Source organism: Sus scrofa, chromosome 2 (assembly GCF_000003025.6).
Source record: "Sus scrofa isolate TJ Tabasco breed Duroc chromosome 2, Sscrofa11.1, whole genome shotgun sequence".
NCBI classification, from domain to species: Eukaryota; Metazoa; Chordata; class Mammalia; order Artiodactyla; family Suidae; genus Sus; species Sus scrofa.
In genome coordinates this window covers 33,251,006-33,278,251 of record NC_010444.4, presented here as the reverse complement: position 1 = coordinate 33,278,251, position 27,246 = coordinate 33,251,006, and the positions used below count along the sequence as shown (strand labels likewise).

Genomic DNA, 27,246 nt, shown 5'->3' with positions numbered 1-27,246 from the left:
AAAAATTAAGGAAAATATGCTAAATTATTTAATTTTTGGAAAATAATTTTCTAAAGTTAACTAAATTTATTTCCTTTATTTCCATTTTTTTCAAACAGACTAAAATGAGAGAAAAACTTTCATTTCTCACAAAGAAGTCTTACTTTTGCTTGCAGCTCAGGAATAAGTTTTATAACATTGGCAACTGGACTGCAAAGTTAAAGTTTATAAAGTTAGAAAATTCCAAAGTGTGGCAGTTTCAAGAAGCAAATTTGGATTGCTTTATATGTTAGCTTCATTTTTAACAAACCTACACATAAATTGTAAATTTAGCTTGCCACTTTTGCTAGTGCCTACATATTAGGAGACTCACCAACCTAATAATAATAATAATAACTGATTAAAAAACTATTACTTCACACTTCTGGTTCTACTTTGTTCTTTCAAATGGCAGAACAACTATAGTTTTGGGGTAGTAGATATCATTATCATACTTAAATTTCTTCGTTAAGATTCCCGTCCCAAACTTTCAAATGTCCCCATAAAAAAATAATAATAATTTTTAATTCCTTTTTTAGTTTTTCTATTCCTGTAGGGAAAAAAATTGAATATAAAAGAATCTTGATGTTGCCCGATCTGTTTACCCAATCTGTGGATTTGCCTAACTTCTAGCTAAGCAAATTAGAGAAGTAATTTTTAAATGATTTTTATTTTTTCCATTATGGTTGGTTTACAGTGTTCTGTCAATTTTCTACTGTACAGCAAGGTGACCCAGTCACACATACATATATACATTCTTTTTCTCACATTTTCCTCCATCATGCTCGATCATAAGTGATCAGATATAGTTATTTTTAATCTCTACTCCATTTGATGAATTCTCTTAACTGTATTCTTCTCAAAATTCTATATTTTTCTCAATCTGTAACTTTGCTCTTAATAAAAAGGGCAGCATAGCACTGAAATTAAAAGTGCTGTTGATGCTAGTTGTTGCCTGGTCTGTGATCTTGAGCAATTCACTTAAACTTTCTATGCCCTCAAATCTTTATCTGCATGATAAAGATGGTACCTACACAATGCTGCACTTTGCCTATCAATTCACTTCATCTTCTCAAGGTTCCTTTAAAAGCAGTTGTAAATAACTACAGAGAAGAGCCTTGAAAGGCTTCTTGATCCTCTTGAACAGTGAAATAACACAGCCTTTCTGTATACTCCCAGCTTGCACAACTCTGCAGGTAATCTTCCCGTTGCTGGCCATCATCTCTCTTCCCCAGTTCTGGTGTTTCTCTGCGGCACAGTAAAGTCCAAAGTCTTCCCTGGAAGTTTCTAATCATCCCACCGTCTAAAGCCCTCTCCTCAAGCATGTGGATTCTTACTTTGGACCAAACTCTTCTTGTTTCCCAGATCCCTTATTCTATTCTTTCTGTTTGTCCAAAATTCACCTCTTCATCCTGCAAGGTCCAGCTCACATCCCAGTGAAGTCCATTAACCAAAAATTCCACCCTATATTTGTATTTATCCCTAAATCAAACTAAAATACAGACCAGAAAGAAAGTGCCCAGGAAATGGACATGATTTCACTAGTATCACTAAAATGTAAGGCTGTAGTATCACAGTGGAAGAGTATACATTTTTCTCAGAGATTTTTGTTTGAATTTTTCTAGAAGAGGAAGTGAAAGTGTGTAGTGTGCCAAGAATACATTCTCCTGTGAAACAACACAGTGTTATGCAAAGAGAATGGTTTCAGGGTCAGCAGAGGTGCTTTGGCTCTCTGCTGTGCAAATCTGACCTTGACTTGGTGTCATAAATGATCTGACTCTCACTTTTTCCATATGTAAAGGAGGCAATGCCTCTCAGCCTCAGAATGCAAAGAATAAATGGAAAAATGTAAATACTGTGCTTGAACTCAGTGCCTGGTACCCTGTGTGTGCTCAGACCCTGTTAGGTACTTTCCCTCCTCTAGAGAATCATGAATACAGCAGAGGCAGAGTAAAGAGCTTGTGGGTAAAGACAAAAGGAGAGAGAAACTGTGGCATGATCACATCTCATACTTGAGTTCCCATTACATGAAGAATAATCATGTTACAATCCTGATTAAACACATGAGAGTGACTCAGGAGAATTCTTGCTATGAAAAGGATTTTAGTCATTCAGACATTGGTTTGAAGTCTGGGCCAAAATTTTACCTACAAGACAGATAGTTTCCTTTCAAAAAAAAAAACTAAAAAAGGCAGTGAAAAAACCGGCCAACATATGACCCAAATTCCAACCAGGGCTGTAAAAATTGGCTGATGCTGATGTAGAATGGTGTGTTATCTACTAGTGGTTACACACTAGTGATAGATTCAGGATCACTACAGGTGAAAATACCAGCACCCAGCAGATATATTTTGTATACAAACCTAGATCCTTGGATGAAAAAAATTCCAGGCTCATGACCATATAAAAAACAAACTCTATCAATAAACAAAATAGAGGGAAGTTATCTAAAGACAACAATGCGCTCATCCAAGGAGAAAGCAGAGTCTCTAAGCTCTAACTTCAATGGGGCAGAATGGAAGTTTCTAGCCCAAAATAAATTGACCAAGCATAATGTATGATGGACAATCAAAAAGGAGATTTGTAAAGTGATTTACTTTTATCATAGAAAACTAGAGGAAAGATGGTCTCTGATGGGAGCAGATGGTCTTACATGGTCCTTTTCTCAGGCAACAGGACCATCCGAGACTCCTCATTATCTCTTAGAGTACGATGTGCCCATAAACGTGCCCAGAAAAATCTACCAGCCCTATTACCAAAATAATCCAGAATCCATTCACATCTCACCACTCCCCACCTCCTCCAACCCTCTGTGTGAACTACCAACATCATACACCCTCTTTTCCTCTCCCTACTCCTTTACCAATCTTCTTTCTTCACAATTTTCAAGCATTGTTATATGCCAGGCACTGAGCTCAATGCTTGATATTTTTGCTCTATTTAATCCTAGCAACAACTTTACAAAGCCAGCATTACCATAACCATTTACACATGAGGAAAATGAGGCTGAGAGAAATTAACTAGCATAAAATCAAAGAGACAAAGAAGTAACAGAGCCAAGATTTAACAAGAGTATCTGCTCTATTAAAGGCCTTTCTCATACTCGCCCTCTTCCATATGCTCGAAGAAATTTTTGCCAGCTTCTCATTGTGTGTCACTGTAATTATTGCACTGAAGGGTCAATGTTTGTGTATTGACTGTCTTCCCCACCATACAATTGGAATCTAGGTAAATAACTAATATTAGTAACAGATAACATTTATCAAACATTTACCATGCACTAATAGAATTTATTCAGCAAATACTTAATGAGTGTCAGCTATGTACCAGGTGCTGTTCTAGGTGCTGGTGATGCAGTGACCAACAAAACAGAGAAAGACTATCCCAAAGAGTTTACATTTTGGTAGAGAAAGAGATCACTCAATTTACGAATGTATCTATAATACATCAAATGGTGATAAGGTCAGGGATGGAGGCAAGCTGGTCAATGTGGTATTGGGGTATATGGAAGGACCCCCAAGAGGAGTCCTTCCAATTTTTCACTGAAATAGAAAGCAAAGCTATTGGCTGAGCATGCGTAGGAGGAGGTGTGGGAAATTTTAGGATGGAGAATGTGAGAAACAGTCAGCTAGGGGAGTATAAGATAGCGTTAACTAGAGATTAATGGGCAGGCAATAAAATCAGTCATTGCAGTATGTTTTTCTCCAGCCACATTCAGCTGCTCTGGTTGAAGGGCAGATTTAATCAGATACACTATGTCAAGCTTTTTCTAGATATCATCTCATTTATATTTCCCAACAAGGTGTTCCCATTGTGGCTCAGTGGGTTAAGGGCCCAACATTTTCTCTGTGAGGATGTGGTTTTGATCCCTGGCTTCACTTAGTGGGTTAAGGATCCAGCATTGCCACAAGCTGCAGCATAAGTCTCAGATAGGGCTCCAATTCCACCCCTAGCCTGAGAATTTACATATGCTGCAGGTGTGGCCATAAAAAGAAGAAAAAAAATCCCAAGAGCCCTATAGGTTATTTCCATCCTATATTTTCCAGATGAAGAAACTGAAATGAGATTTATGTCACTTTCTGAAGCTGATGCAGACAGAAAGTAACAGAATTCATATTTGAATCCAGATCTGCCACTTTCAAATCTTGAGCTATGAACTTTTACACAGAGTCCCTATCTAACTGGACATGCATCCTCATCTCTGTGTGTGCTTGGTACATTCTCAGTGAATGTCCTGTTGCTTCAGAAATGAAGACTTGGCTGACGGACAATTCTTACACTTTTTGGTTGACTTAAAAATTAATATGAGTCAACAGAGTTGAGACTGCCAAAAAAAGATTAATTAGATTTAGGCTACATGAATAAAAATATAGTAGCAAGCCCACCATGCAGGCATGGCCAGACCACACCTATAGTATCATGTCTGGTTCCAGATACCCATGCTGTTATGACCATTAGCAAACTTGAAAGCATCTTCCAGGGGAGAGTCCAGAGGGGAGGACAGGGCTTAGGAGCCCATAAAACATGAAAAGTATGGGTGAGAAAGAGGTTAGTTAGCCTTGGAAAGAAAAACTTAGCACAGTGGCTGTCTTTATACACATCTGCAAGATTGTCATGTTCTGTGTGATTCTTGAGCCAGAATTAGTGCCTGAAAAAAAGGTGACAGAGGGCAATGTGCCTCTGAATGAGGAAGAAGACTGTGTCAAATCGAGCTGTCTGGAACCAATATGGGCGACTCTGTGGGGAGATATGTGCTGGGTAGTTAAAAGCCATCAAGAGGGTATGTATAATGTTTTCATGGACGTCAGAGGAGATAGTCATAACACAGACAGAGGGCAAAACTGAATTTTCTCTTTGCCCTTTCTCTGAGGAAATCTGAGATAATAATCTTCCTTCTTGACATCCTTTAGTGCTTGTTATCCTTCAGCAAAACTTTTTTCCTGATTATCTGGAGTTTAGTTCTTCATGTGGGTGTCCCAGCTCTGACATACTCTAACTGTGCCATTTGTATAACTTGCCTAAGATCCTGTTTCCTCACCTATAAAACCGGAACAATAATAGGACCTTATTATGTGGTTACTTTGAGGAGTACATGAATCATTCCATGTAAAGTGCTTAGAAGAGCACCTGGAATTATAAGTGCTCGGTAAGTGTTAGCTCTTTTTTCAAGTGTTTATCACACGCTGCCCTTTCGTGCTGCTTTATTATTTCATGTGGTCTTCTTTTTTCCAACTAGATGGTAACTCTTGTCAAACCTGTATTGAGTACCTAATAATTCAAAATGAAAATGTGTTTCTCTTCTTTCAAGCAACTTAAACTTGAAGCATCTTTTGTACATTCTCAGGGAGAGTTTTCAAGTTTGGAGGGATTATCACCCAGAGGAAAGATTTGATGGCTTTCTTCATCTTTTAAAATACTCAAGTTTGCTCAGACATTGGCTCCTTTTCCAGGGGTTGCTTCCAGTCTTCATTTGGAAATAAGCAAATATTTTGTTTAGGATACAGAACATAGTAGTTTTCTAAAGATCCCCTGGGTGCCAGCCCTGGGCTATATACCAGGGGGAGGAAGAATAAGGGGCAACAGTGGTGAGAAAATAAAGATAAATGACAGGAGCTTGAAAAGAGCTTATCATCTAGTGGAAGAGCCAGATGAAGCCCATCTGAGTCACTTGCTTAATTTTCCACTCATCTGTGACACCCACCTCTCTGTCTCATGGATTGTAGCCTTAGTGACTTTGAGTTCTTCCAACAAGCTGCAAGATCACTCCCTTCCTATTGCCTTTCCTTCTTGGACACTCTCCCTGTCCTTTGCGTGACTGGCTTCTGTCACCTCTTGGGATGTGGATGAAATAGGATCCTTTCAGTCTTTTCAGTTAGACTTTTCTTAACTACCATGTCTAAATAGGTTCTCTATCCCAATCCCAATGATTGTCAATATATCTCATTTATTACACTCATAGCTCTTGTTACAGTGTTTATTGTTATGTATTTATTTCTCGGCTTTCTGGTTTATTTACCTTGTCCCCCACCAGGGCAGCAACCACATCTATTTTTATTCACTAAGGAGATCTCGTTCATATAGCCAGGCTTTCAACAAATTGTGGAATAAGTGAAAGATCCTTTCAGCATAATGTGCTGAGCACCATGACTGAGGTGTGTATTGGCACTGGGGGGACCATAGAAGACAGTCACCTAACCCAGTCCTGCAGATCCTGCAGAGGCTGGTGCTGCTCTACCCAAGCCCCTCAGCCCTCTTCCCATGCATGCCAGCAGCTTACAATCATAAGACTGCCACTCTCCTGGTTGGGGTGGAAGATTGTCTCTCTGCCTGGGGGAGCATTCTTGGCAACACACAGGGCAGGCTAGAAAGACCCAGGAACGAAAGACCAGAAGCAGGTCTCAACCAACAAGGGGTAGGGATGGGTGGCCTGTGCATCTCAGCTTCCTTGCCCTGAGTGGGAGAACTCTGCACCTGAAGTACAGTCTACACTCTGGCCATGAGGTCCAGCAATGCTGAGTCCCAGCTGCAAAAGTACTAGATTCATTAAAACACCTTCCAGAGGCCTGCTTCCCATCTTACTTCCCCACCTCTTGTTAGTGCTTCCAGGGGAGACCTCCTTAGTAAATTGCTTGCATTCTATGCCTCATCTCAGGATCAGCTTCTGGAAGATCTCAGTCAAAAATATAGCGCAAGCATTTTCTTTGGGCCTTTTACTTTCCTCTTTCTGGAACACCTCTGATGGGAATATTGGTACTTTTAATGTTGTCCCAGAGGTCTCTGAGTCTCAGTCTTTTTCATTCTTTTTTTCCTTATTTTTCTCTGTGGTAGTCATTTCCACCTCCTTTTTCATTCTTCTGCCTCCATTATCTGCTGTTGATTCCTTTAGCGTATTTTTCAGTCCTACTGTACAGCACAAGGAACTCTATCTAATCTCTTGGGATAGAACATGATGAAAGATAATATGAGAAAAAGAATGTATATATACATATGAGTGGGTCACCATACTGTATAGCAGAAATTGGTACAACATTATAAATCAACTATACTTGAACTAAAATTTTTTAAAAAGAGCACAAGTGACCAGAATCTCGAAAGGCATGTTGAGTTCACTAGAAAAGAGGTAAAAAAAAATTTCCAAAGAGGGCAGGATGTCCTTAGCACAGAGAAAAGAAGCGAAGCTCTTTCCTCCACTGGGGGTCAGATCTAGGTGATGGCTGGGCCCCTGCCAGATATTTATAGGAAAATGTAATACTCGATCCACTGATACTTAGCACATTCGATGAGTGATTTCAGAGTCAACAGCACAGCTCCATGTCAGTGGACAGAAGGTCTTAAAACTCCTGAAATAACACATCGCACTCCTGCATGCTGCATTCATGAATCTTCCACTGAAGAGCTTCTTTGTGTCTTTCCCTTTTTTGAAATACAACTCGGGATCCAGGAATGTGAGGCTTAACCCTGAAAAAGAAGCCTTGTACAAATGGTTTCTTGAAAGCCAGCATGTAGCCTGTTCATAAATTTTATGATGTGTGAAGCACATGTTCAAGGAAGTATTTATTAGTCAGGCCATAAGTTAAATTAGAAAGGGTGGTTCATGCCTTAAATATTCCGTCATTTTCCATACTGTTTATGTATCCAGCCCCAAGTGTGAAATTTAAATTTGCTTTTAACGTATTCACCTGACAAATGATTTACTCTAGTCCAGCATGTTTTCTTTTGGTCTCCAGTAGTTATGTTTTATGGCTGGGGGAGACTAGGAAAATGCCTCTAAATTACTTTTTCAATGTCAAAGTTTCTGTGCAGATATCATAGAATAACCTTATTTGGTGGGATTTGTTAAGATGTAGTTTATTTCTCCGAGTAATGTAAAGTTAGAGTATTTTACACTGAGGAAGTTATGGAAACTGGCTAGTCACAGTCACACTTGGCATAAGTATATGAGTGGCTTATATTAAGACACAGATTCTGTGATGGGCTGTGGCTCTCGGTCACTGATTTTTTCAGAGTTCCTCACAAGGCATGTCAAAATGATAGCTACAATTGGAAAACTGTAAACTTTGTAGAACTTAAAAGGTACTGCAACCAACCCCTGATAGTAAAACTCCCATGAATTTGAAATCATTCATAGCATAGACTATCTGTGGTATTGACAGCCTGGTTTTGTATTGAGTCACTGTGTGAATATGGTTAATTTTCCACATGTAAAGAGTAACATATTTATTGAAAGAATATGACTCATTCTGTATTTTTAAAACAAAGGATATCGTGCGTGTATTTGAGAGCATTTTTTGTGTGTGTGTGTGTCATTCTTTAATGGGAAAATGACTCATGTAGAAACAAAAATTCATTAAAATATGCCATAGATAGATAGATAGATAGATAGATTGATTGATTCATAGATGTATATAGTATGTGCCCTCAGCAGATCCTTGTTGAGTCTACAAAGTGGTCAAAATATAAACTCAAAGTTTTTAAAACATTTACATCTTGTGAAAGTGGTTTTTTTTTTGTTTTGTTGTGTTTTTTTTTTTTTTTTCCATCTCTATTTATTACGTTTCCCTGCTACACAGTCACTGAAACTCTCTGGGAAGTGATAATGGCCTTAAGTTAAACCAAATAGACAGGGATCACTGAAATATATTGTTATAATTTTTTTTAAAAGAAACTAGCTAGTTTTTAAGCCTTGGTTCATTTCACAAAAGGTGAATAGCAATGTTGTTGTAGACTTGTGCAATGAAAACTAGTCATAAAGTTTCTTCTGCATTTAAAATCCTGACTAGGAGCCAAGGTTTATCTTTAAACACTCATGCTTGAACAAGTCCAGACAAAGTGTTCCTAATTGTAACTTGCTCAGCTTTCTTTCTCATCTAGTAGATTTCCTTTGTAAGGGACAGAATAAGCTGTGGACTTTCAGACGCATGGCCTAAAAATATACCTGACAACAGCATTTCAAGGCAGTCAATGTTTATTTTCTATGGAGTTGCTGAAATTGCAGACTTTGAAATCAGTCACCTGGATTTGACTCATTAACTGTGCAAATCAATAGGCACAAGACTTGGATCTATATTCCCTTCTCTGTAACATGGGAATACTGAAGCATCTATCATGTGTATTTATTATGGATATTCAAAGAATAGTCTAGAAAACACCTAGCACTGTGCCTGACCCCTGGAAGGTATTCAGCAACTATTAGCTATTATATCATCATCATCATCCTCATTATTGTTATTATTATTAGTCTACTCTGTGCCAGGCACTAACAGGCTCCTTGCATAAGGTCATTTCATGGTCAACATATGACTTGCAAGTAAATATAAATATGGTTATTTTACAAATTAAGAGATGATGGGTCAGAGAAAAGACAAGGAAACAAGCTGGTCAGAGGCAAGGCAACAGCTTCTTTACCTCTATGTCCTTTATTCATGTTCTGTTTCCTACAGTACTAGTTACATGTGGCTATTTAAATTTAATTAAATGAAGAAAAAATTTAGTTCCTCAGTTCACTAGCCACCTGCCAAGTATTGATAGCCACATGTCATTAGTAACTATGGTACTAGATGGTGCAGATACAGAATATTTCCATCTTCTCAGAAGGTTCTCTTTGATAATACTGACTTCTAAACCACACTAATGTTCCAGGCTGTTTTCTTTTTCACCTAGTAGATTTCCTTTGTAAGGGGCAGAATAAGCCATGGATATTCAGACATAGGATATAAGATTTTCTTTTAAATTTTATAGCAAAGGCTCATCAATAAATTACATAACCCTTTGTAATAAAGATAACACATCGCTATAGGTGGCCATGTAGACAATAGCCAATCTATCTAACAGCCTATACAGGAATGAAAAGTTTGCCCTTGGCCAGATTATCACAGTGCCTGAGAACTAGGAGGATCTTCAGCTATGGTTTACATGATCTTTTTATATAATAATAAGACCGAATGATGACGGGAAATCTTAAAGCCAATGTGAAAATAACACATGAGTTCCAATATCACATCCACTCTACAGACCGGTAACTTTTATTTGGGTTTCAATATTTTTTAAGTTTCTGGGTGTAGTCTACTTAGGTGTAAGCTTTGGAAAGAGAAGATAGTGATTTATTACTTATGTCTTTCACACTGATATTTTGCCCAGGAAATTTTTCTCTCCACTGAAAGCCAAATGACTTTTCTAGCTAGGAAGCCAATAAGCAATATTTATGACATTTATTACCTTCTTTTTACAGACCCTTTTGATTGGTATCAGATATTACAATCTGGAGACTATAAATACAAAAGGTACATGGGAGTGGCAAAGTAAACAACCCTATAATCCAATGTTTAAAACAAAGACATGTAGATTGCCTCTTTGAAAGCAGGTCTTCCATGTAAACCAACTCACTAGAGAGCAGAGGAGGGCAGCAGAAGTGTTCTGGGCCCATGAAACCAATTCTGTTGGATTGTAGAAGAAATAGTTGAGGCCTGAGGGACAGACCTGGAGAACAGCATGCATTTAATAGAGTAGCTGGCATGGGAGAAGGAGCACTAGATAAGGGGTCAGGAGATCTGATATCTCTATGGTGTCCTGAATGCACTTCACCTGGAGCATCTACCATGTTGTGTTTTTTTGTTTTTGTTTTTTCTTTTTAGGGCTGCACTTGTGGCATATGGAGGTTCCCAGCCTAGGGGTCAAATCAGAGCTGCAGCTGCCGACCTACACCACAGCCACGGCAACGCCGGATCCTTAACCCACTGAGCAAGCCCAGGGATCGAAACCTCGTCCTCACAGATACTAGTTGGATTCTTAACCTGCTGAGCCACAACAGGAACTCCTACCGTATTGTGTTTTAATTGTCAACTTCCATATCCAAATCTCCCATAGATTATGAGCCCTTGAAAACCTACTGCCTGTCTATGGCTTACGGCATGGCAAAATAGTAGGCTTATTGAAAAAATAAACCAACAAGTAATTATTGAATAGCTAACAGAATCAAGGAAAACCAAGAACCTGTGTTTTATACACACACTGCAAATTATGATTATATCCCAAATCCTTCATCCCTCATTGTTATTGCTTTAGCCAGCTTCTTCTGGCATAAACAGCATGGCCCATGTGCTGAGCTGTTTCTCTTTGCCAAGCTGATTTGGTTAATATTAAATTGTAAGCTTTTCTTAAATGGGGCAAGCACTTAAAAGTGCTTGATAAGCAGCACTGGGGGTGAGGGGGGAAGGAACTATAGTTCTTTCAGTTCTGATTAGCCCCACAGAGAGAAGAGCTCAAATGAAAAACTAGGAATTTGTGAGTGAATATAAACTTGATTTCCTGAGAAGATAGAGTAAGTCACTTGGGCCTGTGAAAGGTGTTCAATACTAAAGAATTATTAACAGAGTTCAAAATAATGAATTCAGCCTCCTTTATAGTTTGCAACTTAGGCCCTGGAAATTCTTCCTTGTTATGCATTAAGTGTTATTATGCAAACTTTGGCAATATGTGCATTTTTAATCTGATTAGTTCTTCCCCCTACACACACACACACACACCCCTCTGAAAATGTCCTTGTGCAATTCACTGGGGAAAAAAATCAGGAAGTGTTTTCCTGCACTTGCAAGTATCTTCGCTACTACTAAAGCCACTATCTGATTTCTAAGAAATCCCTGGTTCTGCAGAAACAGCCATGTTGACATCAAAGAGGAAATTATTTCCCATCCACAGCTACTGCAAGGGAACACTGGCCATTCCTTTTTCTTAAACTGGGGCCTTTGAGGTTGTTTTCTGTAGCATGACATATATGCCCCAGTTAGAAAAGGGAGGCATTGCACAGGGTGACTTTGTGATCATAAGATTTCATTCTGTCCCTTGTTAAGAAGGCTTGCCTTCTAAAAGCAAAGTTTTCCCCCCAAAATGAAGAAATCAAATGGATTAGCTAGAGTTCGGTCTTTCCCGAATGCAATTGTTAACATCTGAGTTATTTCCCTTGGCAAAATTACATTTCTTCTGTGTCCCACCTCCTTTGAGAAAGCCTGGTTGGCAAGAACATTATTGTTTTCCTTTCTGTTTTCTCAAGTAAACATTTTTTTGAGCAATTAATCATGAGGAATCGGAGAGCTAAGAAAGGTGTTTGCCTTTATCTCAGGTGGCATTTTCACCAAAGGGTCTATGCATTCCACAGCTACAACTTTCACCTTTCCTCCCCAGAGACAGCTTTTGCTGACTCCCATGAACAAACCAACCCCAGAGAAAACTTCTTATCAGATAAAATAAGAGGAAGAGGGAGCTGTTTCTACCATGGCAAACATCCCCCCACTGCCAGGAATAGGCATGTGCTGTTCTATCACAGTCCTCTGATTTTATCCTCTATGTGGAGTTGAGCAATATAGCTTGGGTGTTAAAATATACAGTGTTTCAGGGCTATTTCTAAGCAATGTTCAGGCAGAGAAGCCCTGAGGACATGTATCAAGAGCCATCTACAAACATCATTCTCTCAATAAATGTGCTAGAGTGAATGCCTGTCATGAGTCTGGCACAGTCGTAGTCAGACAGCACAGAGTAGGCTGTCCTGGATCCAGGGAAAAAGAGCTCTTCTAATACGACTGAAATGTAGTCAATTCCAGGACAGACCAAAGGTCAGCTTCAATGAACTTGTCCCTTCTATGAGTTTCTCGTTGTATGTTAAAAATAATGTAATTCCTTCTGGTCTCTTCTTTTCCTTCATTGATAGAATGTCAGTACTGGGGCTCAAAGTTCCAGCTACCAACTCTGGATTTTGAAGATGTTTTAAAAGATGACGAGCAGGCATACAAATGGCTCTCCAGCCTCAAGAAAATTGGCATAGTGCGACTCACAGGAGCATCTGACAGACGAGGAGAAATTTTAAAACTTGGGAAAAGGATCGGGTTCCTTTATCTCACATTTTATGGGTGAGTCACCAAATAGTCGGGATTCTGCCATGACACATTATATATGATGTGCAATATGGTTCCTAGACAAGGGACTAGATTGATGGCACAGAAATGTCCAGCATGTCTTGAACAGGGAGTCCGATGGGAATCTAAAAGTGTGATTTCTCTGAGAATGATGAGTGTCATCAGATGCAAAGGCAGGATGGTGGTGGGGGGTTGATAGGTTTGCTAGGGCTGCCACAACAGCGTACTGGAGACAGGGTGGCTTAAACAACACAAGTTTATTTCCTCACAGTTCTCTCACAGTTTTGATGGCCAGAAGTCGAAGAACAAGCTACTGCCAGGCTTTGTTCTCAGTGAGAGCCCTCTCCTTGGTTTGGCTGCTTTCTCACCATCTTCACATGGCCTTTCCTCTGGGTCCCTGCACTCCTGGTATCTCTTCCTCTATTTACAAGGACACCAGTCCTATTGGATTAGGGCCCCACCCTTGAGACTGCTTAACCTTAACCACCTTTATCCAAATATAGTCACACTAGGGCTTCATCCTATGAGTTTGGGGAGTACACAAATCAGACCCTAACAAGTAGAATGGAAAACTCTATTTCTCTAAGACTCATTAAAAATATCCCACTTTAGAAATGTGAAAATTAACGTTTTACCTCCCAAGAATTGGTGCAAAATTAAGTGGGGCCCTGGGGAATTGAAATCAGCCACCTGATGCCTTAGATAAAAGTAACATGCAGAAAATTGTCTCCAAGCTTTAGCAAGTAACGGGAAACATAACTGACTTTAACTTTGGAATAAGTGGCTGTTTGCATAAGAATTGCCTGGGAGGTAACATCAATTATGGATAATGAAACACTAACAACAGGAAACACTTACCTGGAAGTGGGGCTCTGGCGTATTTCTAACGGTTAGAGTTGGCCTGTCATTTGCAACAGACCACTTATTCTCTTATTCTCCGGCTCATGGAGTAGAGGGCATGAAAAGTGAAAGTGATCTTCAAAATGCAAAAGTTGCAGACTGGTAGCACACAGGCGGTATTCAGATGTGTTTTGTTTGGCCAATGTGATGTTGAAAGAAAGTGGAATTAGTCGTCAACACTTAAAAACTGGGAGATTTTACATTAAACATGGATCTGACTTTTGTTGAAAAATCAAATGTGGCAAATTAAACCCCTCCTTGCTGACAGCCTGCTGGATGTAAGACAAAGCTGAACCTTGAAAAGGGCATTTTCTCTCCAGTTTCACAGATTCTGCCCACTACCCCCCACCTCAGACTTGCAAGGGCCCTGCTAGCCTTTGATTTTGCCACTAGGTTTGCTCATCTAGAGTAAGACCTCATCTGTAGATAAACAGAGGATAAAAAAGATTTAGTTACAAACGCAAACTCATATATATAGGATGGATAAACAATTAAGGTCCTATTGTATAGCACAGGGGATCACATTCAATGTCCTGTAATAAACCGTAATGAAAAAGAAAAAATATATATTTAGTCACTTGCCCCCAATGATTTGAGCAAATTTATTCATGACAGGAGACACTATCATGTTTAAGCTTGGCTGACCCAGTCCCCACCCCTAAACCAAGAATTTACTTCTGGCATCAATATATTTGTGTTGTGCAAAGTTCCCCCGCCCCCTACACATGCGTAAAAATTTAAGCTGCCTTAGAGAGACAGCAGTTAACAACAGACAAAAGAAAGAGGAGGAAGAGTCTTGAAATCATTAAGAGCCTCAACTGTCTTATTTGTATTTTATTTTTCTGCAACTTTCTGAAATTGATATTATCCCTGAGTTCACCGATGAGGAAGCTAAAGCCCAGAGAACTAAGCTATAACCCAAGGTCCCACAGGGACTAAAAAAGAAACCAGACTTGGAATCTGAGTATGTCCCATCCCTGGGGTTCTTAATCTACCTCACTATCAATAATAAAATAAAGGAAGAACATGGAAAAGATGCTTTCAGTCACCGGAGGCAAACAGAACACTTCAAAACAAATCTCTTCTATGTTGTTTTACTTAGTTTTTATTTGCTGACAAGATACTTTTTGTACTGATGCCAACATATTTCACAATTTCCGAACAGTGGCCAGATCCAGGGGCTCTTTGTTACAATTCCCTAACTTCCACCCTCATCCATCACACTGAGGGTCAGATTCCTTAGTCCTGATTTATGACTTGTGTTTTATTTTGTTGTTACAAGTCCTAAAAAGGCTTAATAATTTGGCTCTTGATCTAATATTGTGAAATATATTGGAATAAATACTAAAGGTTTGTTGTCAAGACAAATCAGACCTCCTACTACAATTCCATTTCCTTTGTCCAAGATCTTTGCATCTGACCAGATATGTTTAACTTAATCTCACCTTCAGCAGATGATCACTTCCCTAAATCTTTCAAATTATACCACACTCCCAGAAATACCATTCTTTCCACCTTACTGCTTCTTTCATCAATGACTGCCAAGATCTCTTTTTTGATTTGTAATTCTTTTGGTAACTTCTAATTCCCTACCTTAAGGACTTACAGAGAGAATTGTTTTGTCATTGTTGATTTGATTTGATTTGTTTGTTTGTTTGGGTGGGTGGGGGAGTGTTTCTCAACAGAATGAGAAAAATGACTATTTTTTCCTGAGGTTATTTACCTTTCTATTTTGAAGTTAGGATAATATGAGACTTAAAAAAAAGAGGAGATATCGGGCATTCCAATTGTGGTGCAATAGGATTGGTGGTGTCTCTGGAGTGCTGAGACCCAGGTTCAATCCTCAGCCCAAAACAGTGAATTAAAGGATCTGGCATTGACATAGCTGCAGTGTAGGTTACAACTACAGCTCAGATCTGATCTCTGGCCAGGAAATCCATATACTGAGTGACATAAATAATTTTTTATGAAAATAGTCAATGTTTTAAAGATTTTTTAAAGTAAAAAAATTAAAAAGAAGAGATATTGGAGTTCCCTTATGGCACAGTGGATTAAGCAGCTCAGGTCACTTGTGGCAGTTTGATCCCTGGCCCAGGAAATGACCACATGCCACTGGTGTGGCCACCAAAAAGAAAAAAAAAAAAAAAAAAGAGATTTAGAACAATAGTTCTCAACCTAGGATGGACAGTAGAACAGCTGATTTAAAAAATACTGACACCTGGGTCCCATCTCAGAGTTGTTTCTTTTTTTTAAACAAGACATGGATTTGGCCTGGGTATCAGGACTTTTAGAAACTCTACAGATGATGTTAATTTTCAGAAAAGGCTATAACCCTCTGGTTGACAGGAAGGGGCAGTGCAAAGAAAGGTGGTGTTGACCCTGGGCTCTTTCCATCCCCTGAACTCTCACAGTTATGTAGACTAAATGGCCTTTGTCATCGTCTTCTTTGTGCTGTGGTAATGCCTGGACATGACTTAATCTTTACAGCAGAATCAGTAGCTGCCTTAGACAGGGTCTCTCCCTTTCATGTCTTTGTCTCTCCATTGGCCTTACTCTTGTTTGAAAAATAACTGGTTGGTTTCTGAGTGAACGGAAAGAATAAATGATGGCAATAAATAATGGAGAAGGGGGTCTGCCAAAAATAGGAGAGGGACAGAGAAAGGAAAGTGCAGGCTGTTGAAGATAAACTTTGCTTTCCGGGTAAATTTTTCAAGGAGCCTGGTTTCCATTCTTGCTTAGATGCCAAGAACAATACTAGTTGGTTGCCTTGGGAAACTAATACCCACCTAGTACTTTTCCATTCAAATAGGGTTACAGGTTTAGAGAATTTGAATTGCATGAGTCTAAAATGGGAATTATCTATTTTGGGGTTGGGCTGTCACCTCCATTGTTAAATGATCGGTTTAATAAACAAAAATAGTAGCTTCCAGAACATTGTGCAGTCTTAGTGTATGGTAGCCAAGGAATAAATAATTAATGAATTCACAGCTACATGTTCTGTTCTTTTTTTTTTTTTTTTTTTTGGTCTTTTTAGGGCCACACTCACGGAATATGAAGGGTCCCAGGCTAGGGGTTGAATCAGAGCTATAGCCACTGGCCTTACACCACAGCCATAGCAATGCAGGAGCCGAGCTGCATCTGCAACCTACACCACAGCTCAGGGCAATGCTGGATCCTTAACCCACTGAGTGAGACCAGGGATCTAACTAGTCAGATTCGTTTCCACTGAAGCACGATGGGAAGTCCTACATGAGTTCTTAAAGAACTATAAAGCAGTAGATGATTGTAATAATTATTAGAGCATTTCATAATTATAAAATCATGTTCACCTACTAAATCAAAATAGTAATAGTTTTGAGAATGAAAGTTTACATCATTTTCAACATCCATATTCTCTCACTTATCTTTTTGACAGCACATCATCTAAACAATATTTTTTCATGCAGTCATGTGAAATGCTCAGTAACCTTTCTGCCTTAATGATAAACTCTTTCCAGGAGAAAAAAAATTAGAGTTGATAAACTCCCATTGTCAATTTTGTCAAGTACATACACATGTAAAGCAGAATGTAAAAAGGTAACGTTTTCAAGAAGACTTTAACTTTTCATTTACATTACATTTCATTGTAATTTTTACAGAGTGGGGCCAAGAGCCATGTCCCATATATCTGGCCCCTCCCCCCTCAAAAAATCAACAAAACTAGCTTTCTGAATCATTTCTTTAAAAAAATGAATCATTCTTGAAAAAAAATGATCTTAATTTTATGACATAATCTAACCAAATGGGCAATAGTCATTGTGAACTATACGCTATCTACTGCCATCTTTTGTGATTATACCAAGTTAGAATAATGCATTCAAGAATGCATCCCAGGAGTTCCCATCGTGGTGCAGTGGAAATGAATCCGACTAGGAACCAAGAGGTTGTGGATTCGATCCCTGGCCTCACTCACTCAGTGGTTTAAGGATCTGGCATTGCCGTGAGCTGTGGTGTAGGTCACAGACACAGCTTGGATCTGGTGTTGCTGTGGCTCTGGCATAGGACGGCAGCTACAACTCCAATTAGACCCCTAGCCTGGGAACCTCCATATGCCGCAGGTGCGGCTCTAAAAAGGACAGAAAGACAAAAAAAAAAAAAAAATGCATCCCACCTTCTTTCTGAAAGAAAGTGAAATCACTGTCAATCAAAGAGAATGTCTTGATTGGTGGTATTGTTGTTTTACTCTTCCATGCAACTACCATTCCTTGAATACTTCACCATGTGCAGGGTACTATGCTAGGCATTTTATTCTCAGCTAGTTTTGGGTTTCTACTTTATGGAAAATTAGCTTTCATGATTATTGTGTGTGAGTAAATGTAAAGAGTTTAGTTAACATCATCTAGAGAATCTAGACCCATACATATTCCATAATCAGGTAACAAACTGCAAAGTAGCCTTGGACTTTTGGCATTACAAATGAGGAAAGATGGCAGTCAATACATGCCAACAGGAGTTAAAAGGTAGCACCCAGCTGAAGAATGATGCTCTCCTGGCTTGGTGAAAGCATGGTGAAGATGGGGTGATAGTCATCTGTCAATATAACCTCCAGAGAGAATGAAGCCAGACTCCAAATTCATACAGACTACTGCTGTGCCAATAGGTGTGAAATTAATACACATATTATGACTATATCATTTCATACAGAATCTCCCATCCCAAAGCTAGTCAATTGTAGCCCCAAACCATTTTATCCACTGGAGAGAGCTGGTAAGGAACAACTGCAGCCACCATTCAAAGAGAAAGGAAAAAAGCCATTCCTTTCTCTGCTTGCTCTGAGTGCATTCCTCCCTTCTTACTTAACACCTTCTTTCTTGGATGGGTCTCCTCTCCTGGCCTTGATTCTGTCTACAAACAACTGGTTCCAAGCCCTCCTCTGTTTTGGGCTGCTTTTTGGTCTGTTGTGCCCTTCTCACTCAACCTAGTAATCACTTTCCTCCTTTCTTCCAATCACCATCCCCACTACATCCTTCTGTGACGGGGCCACCAGTGCAGCTTGGGGGAGAGAAGCCCTCTCCCTGCCTGCCTCAGCTCTGTGCTATCAGCACCATCCAGAAAAAGGGATGTGAGTTGCCATTGTGGCACAGCAGAAACCAATCTGACTAGTACCCATCAGGACACGGGTTCTATCCCTGGCCTCACTAGTGGATTAAGGATCTGGTGTTGCCATGAGCTGTGGTCTAGGCCTCAGAAGCAGCTCAGATCTGGCATTTCTGTGGCATAGGTCTGTGGTTAGAGCTCCAATTCAATCTCTAGCCTGGGAATTTCCATATTCCATGGGTGCAGCCCTAAAAAGCAAAAGAAAGAAGAAGGAAGGAAGGAAGGAAGGAAGGAAGGAAGGAAGGAAGGAAGGAAGGAAGGAGAAAGAAAGAAAGGAAGGAAGGGAAGGAAGGAAGGAAGGAAAGGAAGGAGAAAGGGAGAAAGAAAAAGAGATGGAAATTCTCCTCTCTCCCATGTAGTTGTAACATCTAGTTAGGCAATTTCTGTCTCCTGTGGAAGATTTCCCCTTTAGGGATGATGCATATAGTGTGAAAGAAAATAAACTACTCTATTCTGACAGAACACTACTGTTTATTTGCTGAGTTGTAGTAATGTTTGCTGGTCATCGTCTTTTGGGACTATAATTATACAATACTGAGAAGTTCAGATGATTTTCCCTAAAAAGGCAAAAGCATAACCTGAGAATTCCTTCTCTGTTAGCTGGACAACTAAATAAACTGGCAAAAGTCAGGGTTTATAATTTATATCTATCATGTGCGTAGGGTTGGGTGACACAGAGATGGGGTTGGAGAGGAGAATTCAGCATCATATTTTTAAAAGTATTGTGTATAAACTAGTCATCTTGCTTGTAACTACTAGTAGGATAACCTTTGACAATAAGGCCTGCATATCTCATTTCCATCACCACTGTCATATTGAGCTCCTTGCAGACAGAAAATGGTGGCCTAATCAGGATTATCTTTAGAGGTGGCTCACTGTCTCACACACAGTTATCTCTCAGGAAATATTTCTTTTTTTAGGGCCACACCCATGGAATATAGAGGTTCCCAGGCTAGGGGTTGAATCAGAGTGATAGTTGCTGGCCTACACCACAGCCACAGCAACACCAGATCCAAGCAGCATCTGCAACCTACACCACAGTTCACAGCAATGCCAGATCCCTAACCTACTGAGCAAGGCCAGGGATCGAACCTGCATCCTCATGGATACTAGTTGAATTCATTTCTGCTGCACCAAAATGGGAACTCCTTTCAGAAAATCTTAATGAAAGGAAAACTATGCTAAGATATTGAGGAATTTGTTTAAGACATCAAAAATTCTTTTTTAGTATTGACACCATTTATTAGTCCTCCATAAGAAAATTAACCCCATGGAAAGAGGGATTAAGATGGCAGAATAGAAGGACTGGAGCTCAACTTCTCTCCTAAAAACAACAAAATTCACAACTAAAGACTGGGCACACTTCACCAAAATGGACCGGAAACCTTAAAAAAGATACCCTACTCCAGAAGAAAAAGAGGAGGCCACATCAAGAGGTAGGAGGGGCGATTTCGTGATATAAACAACCCCATACCTCCTGGGTGGGAAGCTCCACAGACTGGAAACTAACTGGTTCACAGAGACTCACCTACAAGGAGTGAGAGTTCTGAGCCACACATCACGTGTGGGGATCTAGCACAGGGAGAAAGAGCCCCGGAGCATCTGGCATTGAAGGCCAGTGGGGCTTGTGCGCAAGAGTTCCATGGGACTGGGGAAAACCAAGACCCCATTCTTAAAAGGCGCACACAGACTTTCACACGCACTGAGTCCCAGAGCAAAGCAAAGTCTCCAAGGGAATCTGGGTCAAATCTGACTGCAGTTCTTGGAGGACATCCTGGGGAAACAGGGGTGAATGTGGCTTGTTGTGAGGGAAGGACATTGAAAGCAAAGCTCTCGGGAATATTCAGCAGCAGCGCCTTTTTCTGGAGGTGGCCATTTTGGGAAAATCTGGCCCCACCTGTCAGCCAGCGAGAAGCCCCAGGGCAAACAACAACCCAGGTGGGATCACAGCCCCACCCCTCAGTAAACAGGCTACCTAAAGACCCCTCAGGCACCCAGCTGTCTCTAATCCCATCCAGAGACTAAGCCCCACCCACCAGAGGGATTAGAATAGACTCCTCCTACCAGGGGGCAGGCATCAGCCCCTCCCATCAGGAAGCCTACAGCAAGCCCCCATACTGACTTCAGCCACAAAGGGGCAGACATCAGAAGTAAGAGAGGCTACAACTCTATTATCTGTAAGAAGGTCACCACACCAAAAACCTATAAAAATGAAAAGACAGAGAACTATAACTCGATGAGGGAGAAAGGAAAAACCCCAGAAAATCAGCTAAGCCATGAGGAGATTCTCAGCCTCCAGGAAAAAGACTTTAGACTGTTGATGCTGAAGAAGATGCAAGACATTGGGAATAAACTGGAGGCAAAGATGGATAACTTACAGGAAACACTGACCAAAGAGATAACAAGATACAAACTTAAGAAGAGACGCAAAATACAATAACTGAAATACAAAAACTCACTAGAAGCAGCTAACAGCAGAATACAGGAGGCAGAAGAACGAATAAGTGAGGTGGAGGACAGATTAGTGGAAATTACGGATGCAGAACAGAAAAGAGAAAAAAGATTGAAAACAAATGAAGAGAGTCTCAGAGAACTCTGGGACAACGTGAAACACACCAACATCCATATTATAGGGGTGCCAGAAGGAGAAGAGAGAGAGAAGGAGACAGAAAAAATATTCCAAGAGATAATAGCTGAAAACTTCCCTAACATGGGGAAGGAATCACTCACTCAAATCCAGGAAGCACAACGAGTACCATACAAAATAAACCCAAGGAGGAACACCCCAAGACACATACTAATCAAACTGACCAAAATTAAAGACAAAGAGAAAATCTTGAAAACATCTAGGGAAAAGAAACAAATAACATACAAGGGAACCCCAATAGGGCTATTGGCAGATTTTTCAACAGAAACTCTGCAGGCCAGAAGGGAGTGGCATGATATACTCAACGTGATGAAAGGAAAAAACCTCCAACCAAGATTACTCTACCCAGCAAGGCTCTTGTTCAGATATGAAGGAGAAATCAAAACCTTCTCAGATAAGCAAAAGCTGAGAGAATACAGCAACACTAAACCAGCCTTACAACAAATACTAAAGGAACTTCTCTAGGCAGAAAAGAACAAGAGAAGAAGTAAAGGAAAAAGAGCAGCAAAAATAAATCCAAAGTAATTAATAAAATGGCAATAAGAACATACATATCAATAATTACCTTAAATGTGAATGGACTAAACGCCCCAACCAAAAGACATAGACTGGCAGAATGGATACAAAAACAAGACCCATATATATGCTGTCTTCAAGAGACCCACTTCACTTCTACAGACACATACAAATTGAAAGTGAGAGGATGGAAGAAAATATTTCATGCAAACGGGGATTAAAAGAAAGCTGGAGTAGCAATATTCATAACAGATAAAATAGACTTTAAAATTAAGAATATTTTAAGGGACAAAGAAAGACATTACATAATGATCAAAGGATCAATCCAAGAAGATGTTATAACAATTTTAAATATCTACACACCCAACACAGTTTCACCACAATATATAAGGCAACTGCTAACAACCTTAAAAGGAGAAATTGACAATAACACAATCATAGTGGGGGACTTTAACATCCCACTTACAGCAGTGGACAGATCAACCAGACAGAAAATCAATAAGGAAACACAGGCCCTGAATGAAGCATTAAACCAGATGGACTTAATAGATATTTATAGGACATTTCATCCAAATGCAACAGAATACACATTTTTCTCAAGTGCACATGGAACATTCTCAAAGATTGACCATATCCTGGGCCACAAATCCAACCTCAGTAACTTTAAGAAAATTGAAATCATATCAAGCATCTTTTCTGACCACAATGCTATATGACTGGTAATCAACAAGAAAAAAACTGCAAAAAACACACACGTGGAGACTCAACAACATGCTACTAAACAACCAATGGATCACTGAAGAAATCAAAGAGGAAATTAAAAAATACCTAGCAGCAAATGACAAAGAAGATACGACACTCCAAAACCCATGGGATGCAGCAAAAGCCGTCCTAAGAGGAAAGTTTATAGCAATACAAGCCCACCTCAGGAAACAAGAAAAAGCACAAATAAACAAGCTAACTTTACATCTAAAGCAGCTCGAGAGAGAAGAACAGACAAGACCTAAAGTTAGTAGAAGGAAAGAAATCATAAAGATCAGAGCAGAAATCAATGAAATAGAAACAAAGAAAACCATAGAAAAGATCAATGAAACGAAAAGCTGGTTCTTCGAAAAGATCAACAAAATGGATAAACCCTTAGCCAGACTTATCAAGCAAAAAAGAGAGAGGACTCAAATCAATAAAATTAGAAATGAAAAAGGAGAAGTAACAACAGACACCACAGAAATACAAAGGATCATAAGAGACCACTATATGCAACTATACGCCAATAAAATGGAAAACCTAGAAGAAATGGACAAATTCTTAGAAAAGTGCAATCTTCCAAGACTAAACCAAGATGAAATAGAAAAGATGAATGGACCCATCACAAGAACTGAAATTGAAACTGTGATTAAAAAACTTCCAACAAACAAAAGTCCAGGACCAGATGGCTTCACAGGTGAATTCTATCAAACATTTATAGAAGATCTAACACCTCTCCTTCTGAAACTATTTCAAAAAATTGCAGAAGAAGGGATACTCCCAGACTCATTCTATGAGGCCACCATCACCCTGGTACCAAAACCAGACAAAGACTCCACAAAAAAAGAAAACTACAGGCCTATATCACTCATGAACATCGATGCAAAAATCCTCAACAAAATTCTCTCAATAGATGCAGAAAAAGCCTTTGACAAAATCCAACACCCATTTCTGATAAAAACCTTTCAGAAGGTGGGCATAACAGGAACCTACCTCAACATGATAAAGGCCATATACGACAAACCCACAGCGAACATCATTCTCAATGGTGAAAAGTTGAAAGAATTCCCGCTGAGATCAGGAAAAAGACAAGGATGTCCCCTCTCACCACTACTCTTCAACATAGTTTTGGAAGTCTTAGCCACAGCAATCAGAGAAGTAAAAGAAATAAAAGGAATCCAAATTGGAAAGGAAGAAGGAAAACTATACCTATTTGCACATGACATGATACTATACCGAGAGAATCCTAAAGACTCTACCAGAAAACTGTTAGAGCTTATCCACGAATTTTGCAAAGTTGCAGGATACAAAATCAATACACAGAAATTGATAGCATTTCTATATACTAACAATGAAAAAGCAGAAAAGGAAATTAGGGAAGCAATCCCATTTACTATCACATCCAAAAGAATAAAATACCTAGGAGTAAACCTACCTAAAGAAACAAAAGACCTGTACTCTGAAAACTATAAGACGCTGATGAAAGAAATCAAAGATGACACAAATAGATGGAAAGACATATCATGCTCTTGGACTGGAAGAGTTAATATTATCAAAATGACTATACTACGCAAGGCAATCTACAGATTCAATGCAATCCCTATCAAATTACCAAGGACATTTTTCACAGTACTTGAACAAAATATTTTAAAGTTCGTTTGGAAGTACAAAAGACCCAGAATAGCCAAAGACATCCTGAAAAAGAAAAATGGAGCTGGAGGAATCAGGCTCCCGGGCTTCAGACTATACTACAAAGCAACAATCATCAAAACCGCATGGTACTGGCATAAAGACAGACATATAGATCAGTGGAACAGGATAGAAAACCCAGAATTAAACCCATGCACTTACAGCCAACTAGTCTATGACAAAGGAAGCAAGATTATACAATGGAGAAAGGACAGCTTGTTCAATAAGTGGTGCTGGGAAAACTGGAAAAGAATGAAATTAGAACACTCCCTAACACCATACACAAAGATAAACTCAAAATGGATTAAAGACCTAGATAGAAGACCAGACACTATCAAACTCCTAGAGGAAAACATAGGCCAAACACTCTCTGACATAAATGACAGCAACATCTTCTCAGATCCACCTATCAGTATTGACAATAAAAAGAAAAATAAACAAATGGGACCTAATCAAATTTAAAAGTTTCTGCACAGCAAAGGAAACCCTAAACAACACAAAAAGACAACCCACAGAATGGGAGAAAATCTTTGCAAATGAATCAACTGACAGGGATTAATCTCCAAAATTTATAAACAACTTTTGCAGCTCCATACCAAAAAAAACAACCCCATCCAAAAATGGGCAGAAGATCTAAACAGACAGTTCTCCAAAGAAGACATACACATGGCCGAGAAACACATGAAAAGATGTTCAGCATCACTCATTATTAGAGAGATGCAAATCAAAACCATGATGAGGTACCACCTTACACCAGCCAGAATGGCCATCATCCAAAAGTCTACAAACAATAAGTGCTAGAGAGGGTGTGGAGAAAAAGGAACCCTAGTACACTTGTTGGTGGGATTGTAAATTGGTGCAACCACTGTGGAAAGCAGTATGGAGATTCCTCAGAAAACTAAAGATAGAACTACCATTTGATCCAGCAATCCCACTCCTGGGCATCTTTCCAGAGAAAACCACGACTCGCCAAGACACATGTACTCCAGTGTTCATTACAGCACTATTTACAATAGCCAAGACATGGAAACAACCTCAATGTCCTTCAACAGAGGACTGGATCAAGAAGATGTGGTACATATACACAATGGAATATTACTCAGCCATCAAAAAGAACGAAGTACCAGCATTTTTTAGCAACATGGATGAACCTAGAAACCATCATGCTAAGTGAAGTCAGCCATACAATGAGACACCAATATCAAATGCTTTCACTGACATGTGGAATCTGAAAAAAGGACAGACGGAACTTCTTTGCAGAACAGATGCTGACTCACAGACATTGAAAAACTTATGGTCTCCGGAGGAGACAGTTTGGGGGGTGGGGGGATGTGCTTGGGCTGTGGGATGGAAATCCTGTGAAATCAGATTGTTATGATCATTATACAACTACAGATGTGATAAATTCATTTGAGTAATTAAAAAACATGGGAAAAAAAAAAAGAAGAAAATTAACCCCGTGATCAACTTAGCAGAAAGTCAAGCAGAAGAGAATGCCAATTTCAGCCTTAGCTAGCAAGGCTCCTTTTCAGATGAGAGCCTAGAAGTTCAGATTTTATTCTTTCTTCTTCTAAGAATGTTTTATTTTTTGGCACAAGCAAGAGGCAGGAACACATGTAACAGGGATTAGACTAATAAGAATAATGAGGTGAAAATTTTTACATATACCCTTCTGAAGCACTAACATCAGGAATAAAATAAAGATAGTGATAGGCAGTGAGGAGAAGGGGTAAAAGAAAAGAAATTTATGGATCCTCGTGATAGTCAAATTTTGTCTTATAGAGACAAGCATGAAAGTTTTATATAATTGCTGAATAAAACTTAGAAGGCCACAAATTGTCAGGCAAAAATAGAAATAAATACTTTGGAACACTTCATTTCAAAAAAGCTTAGGAAAGAATTAAGAACCCAACACCCCAGACCATCTGTATTGCATTACTGCCCAGAGAGCTGCTCCCTGGACCAATAGGGAAACAGCTTAATCATGGCCTCACCACTAGCTATTTATAGGTGAGAAGTTGATCTAAACTTTTCATGTAACTTCCTGTTGCTCTATGATGCTGCTCAACTGAGGACTTGCTCTTCTCTTTCCTTGGGAGTGTTTTAATACCAGTCATGCCCTTTGAGGCCTTTAGGTGAAAATTTGCTAGGAAAATGTAAAACGCTGCTGTTATTGCCCAGTTTGCATCTGCATGAGTGCCTTGCATGCAGGCTTCATCAGATGACTGAAATAATGTCAAACAGCAGACATTTCTATTGGGCTGTTTGTCAAATACACCAGCCAGGTCAGTTAAGAATTAACAATATTGAAATGGCCTCTGGGGAGTACAAGTCTGTCTCCTTTCCAGCTTGCACTGGATTTCTGCTAGTTTCTGTAAGCCAGCCCAGCAGCATTTCACACATTATTTAGAAACTGAGGACATAATGAGTGAAAAATATTATTATGCCTTGGCATCCCGCCTCTTAAAAATTGCTCCTACCATTAGTACTGCCTCCAAATCTGACTTTGAAACAGTTGCTTGCTTGATATACGTGTTATTAGAAAACATTTGTGAAGTGGGGGGACTGAACAGGGAAAGACAAACCAGTTTACCCATTTTGCTGAACATGTTATTAGAAAACATTTGTGAAGTGGGGGGACTGAACAGGGAAAGATAAACCAATTTACCCATTTTGCTGAAGTTTCTAGCC

At 39.4% G+C, this 27,246-nt stretch overlaps 1 protein-coding gene across 3 annotated transcripts in view; it reads left to right on the top strand.

Annotated features, from left to right (window-relative positions):
- Positions 1-27,246, top strand: part of BBOX1 (gamma-butyrobetaine hydroxylase 1) — a 68,049-nt gene that overhangs the window by 17,762 nt on the left and 23,041 nt on the right. For all 3 annotated transcript variants that reach the window (XM_021083236.1, XM_021083235.1, XM_021083234.1), the window contains exon 5: positions 12,719-12,917. In XM_021083236.1, coding sequence (XP_020938895.1) covers positions 12,719-12,917 — 199 coding nt within the window. The remainder of the gene's footprint in view (positions 1-12,718; positions 12,918-27,246) is intronic.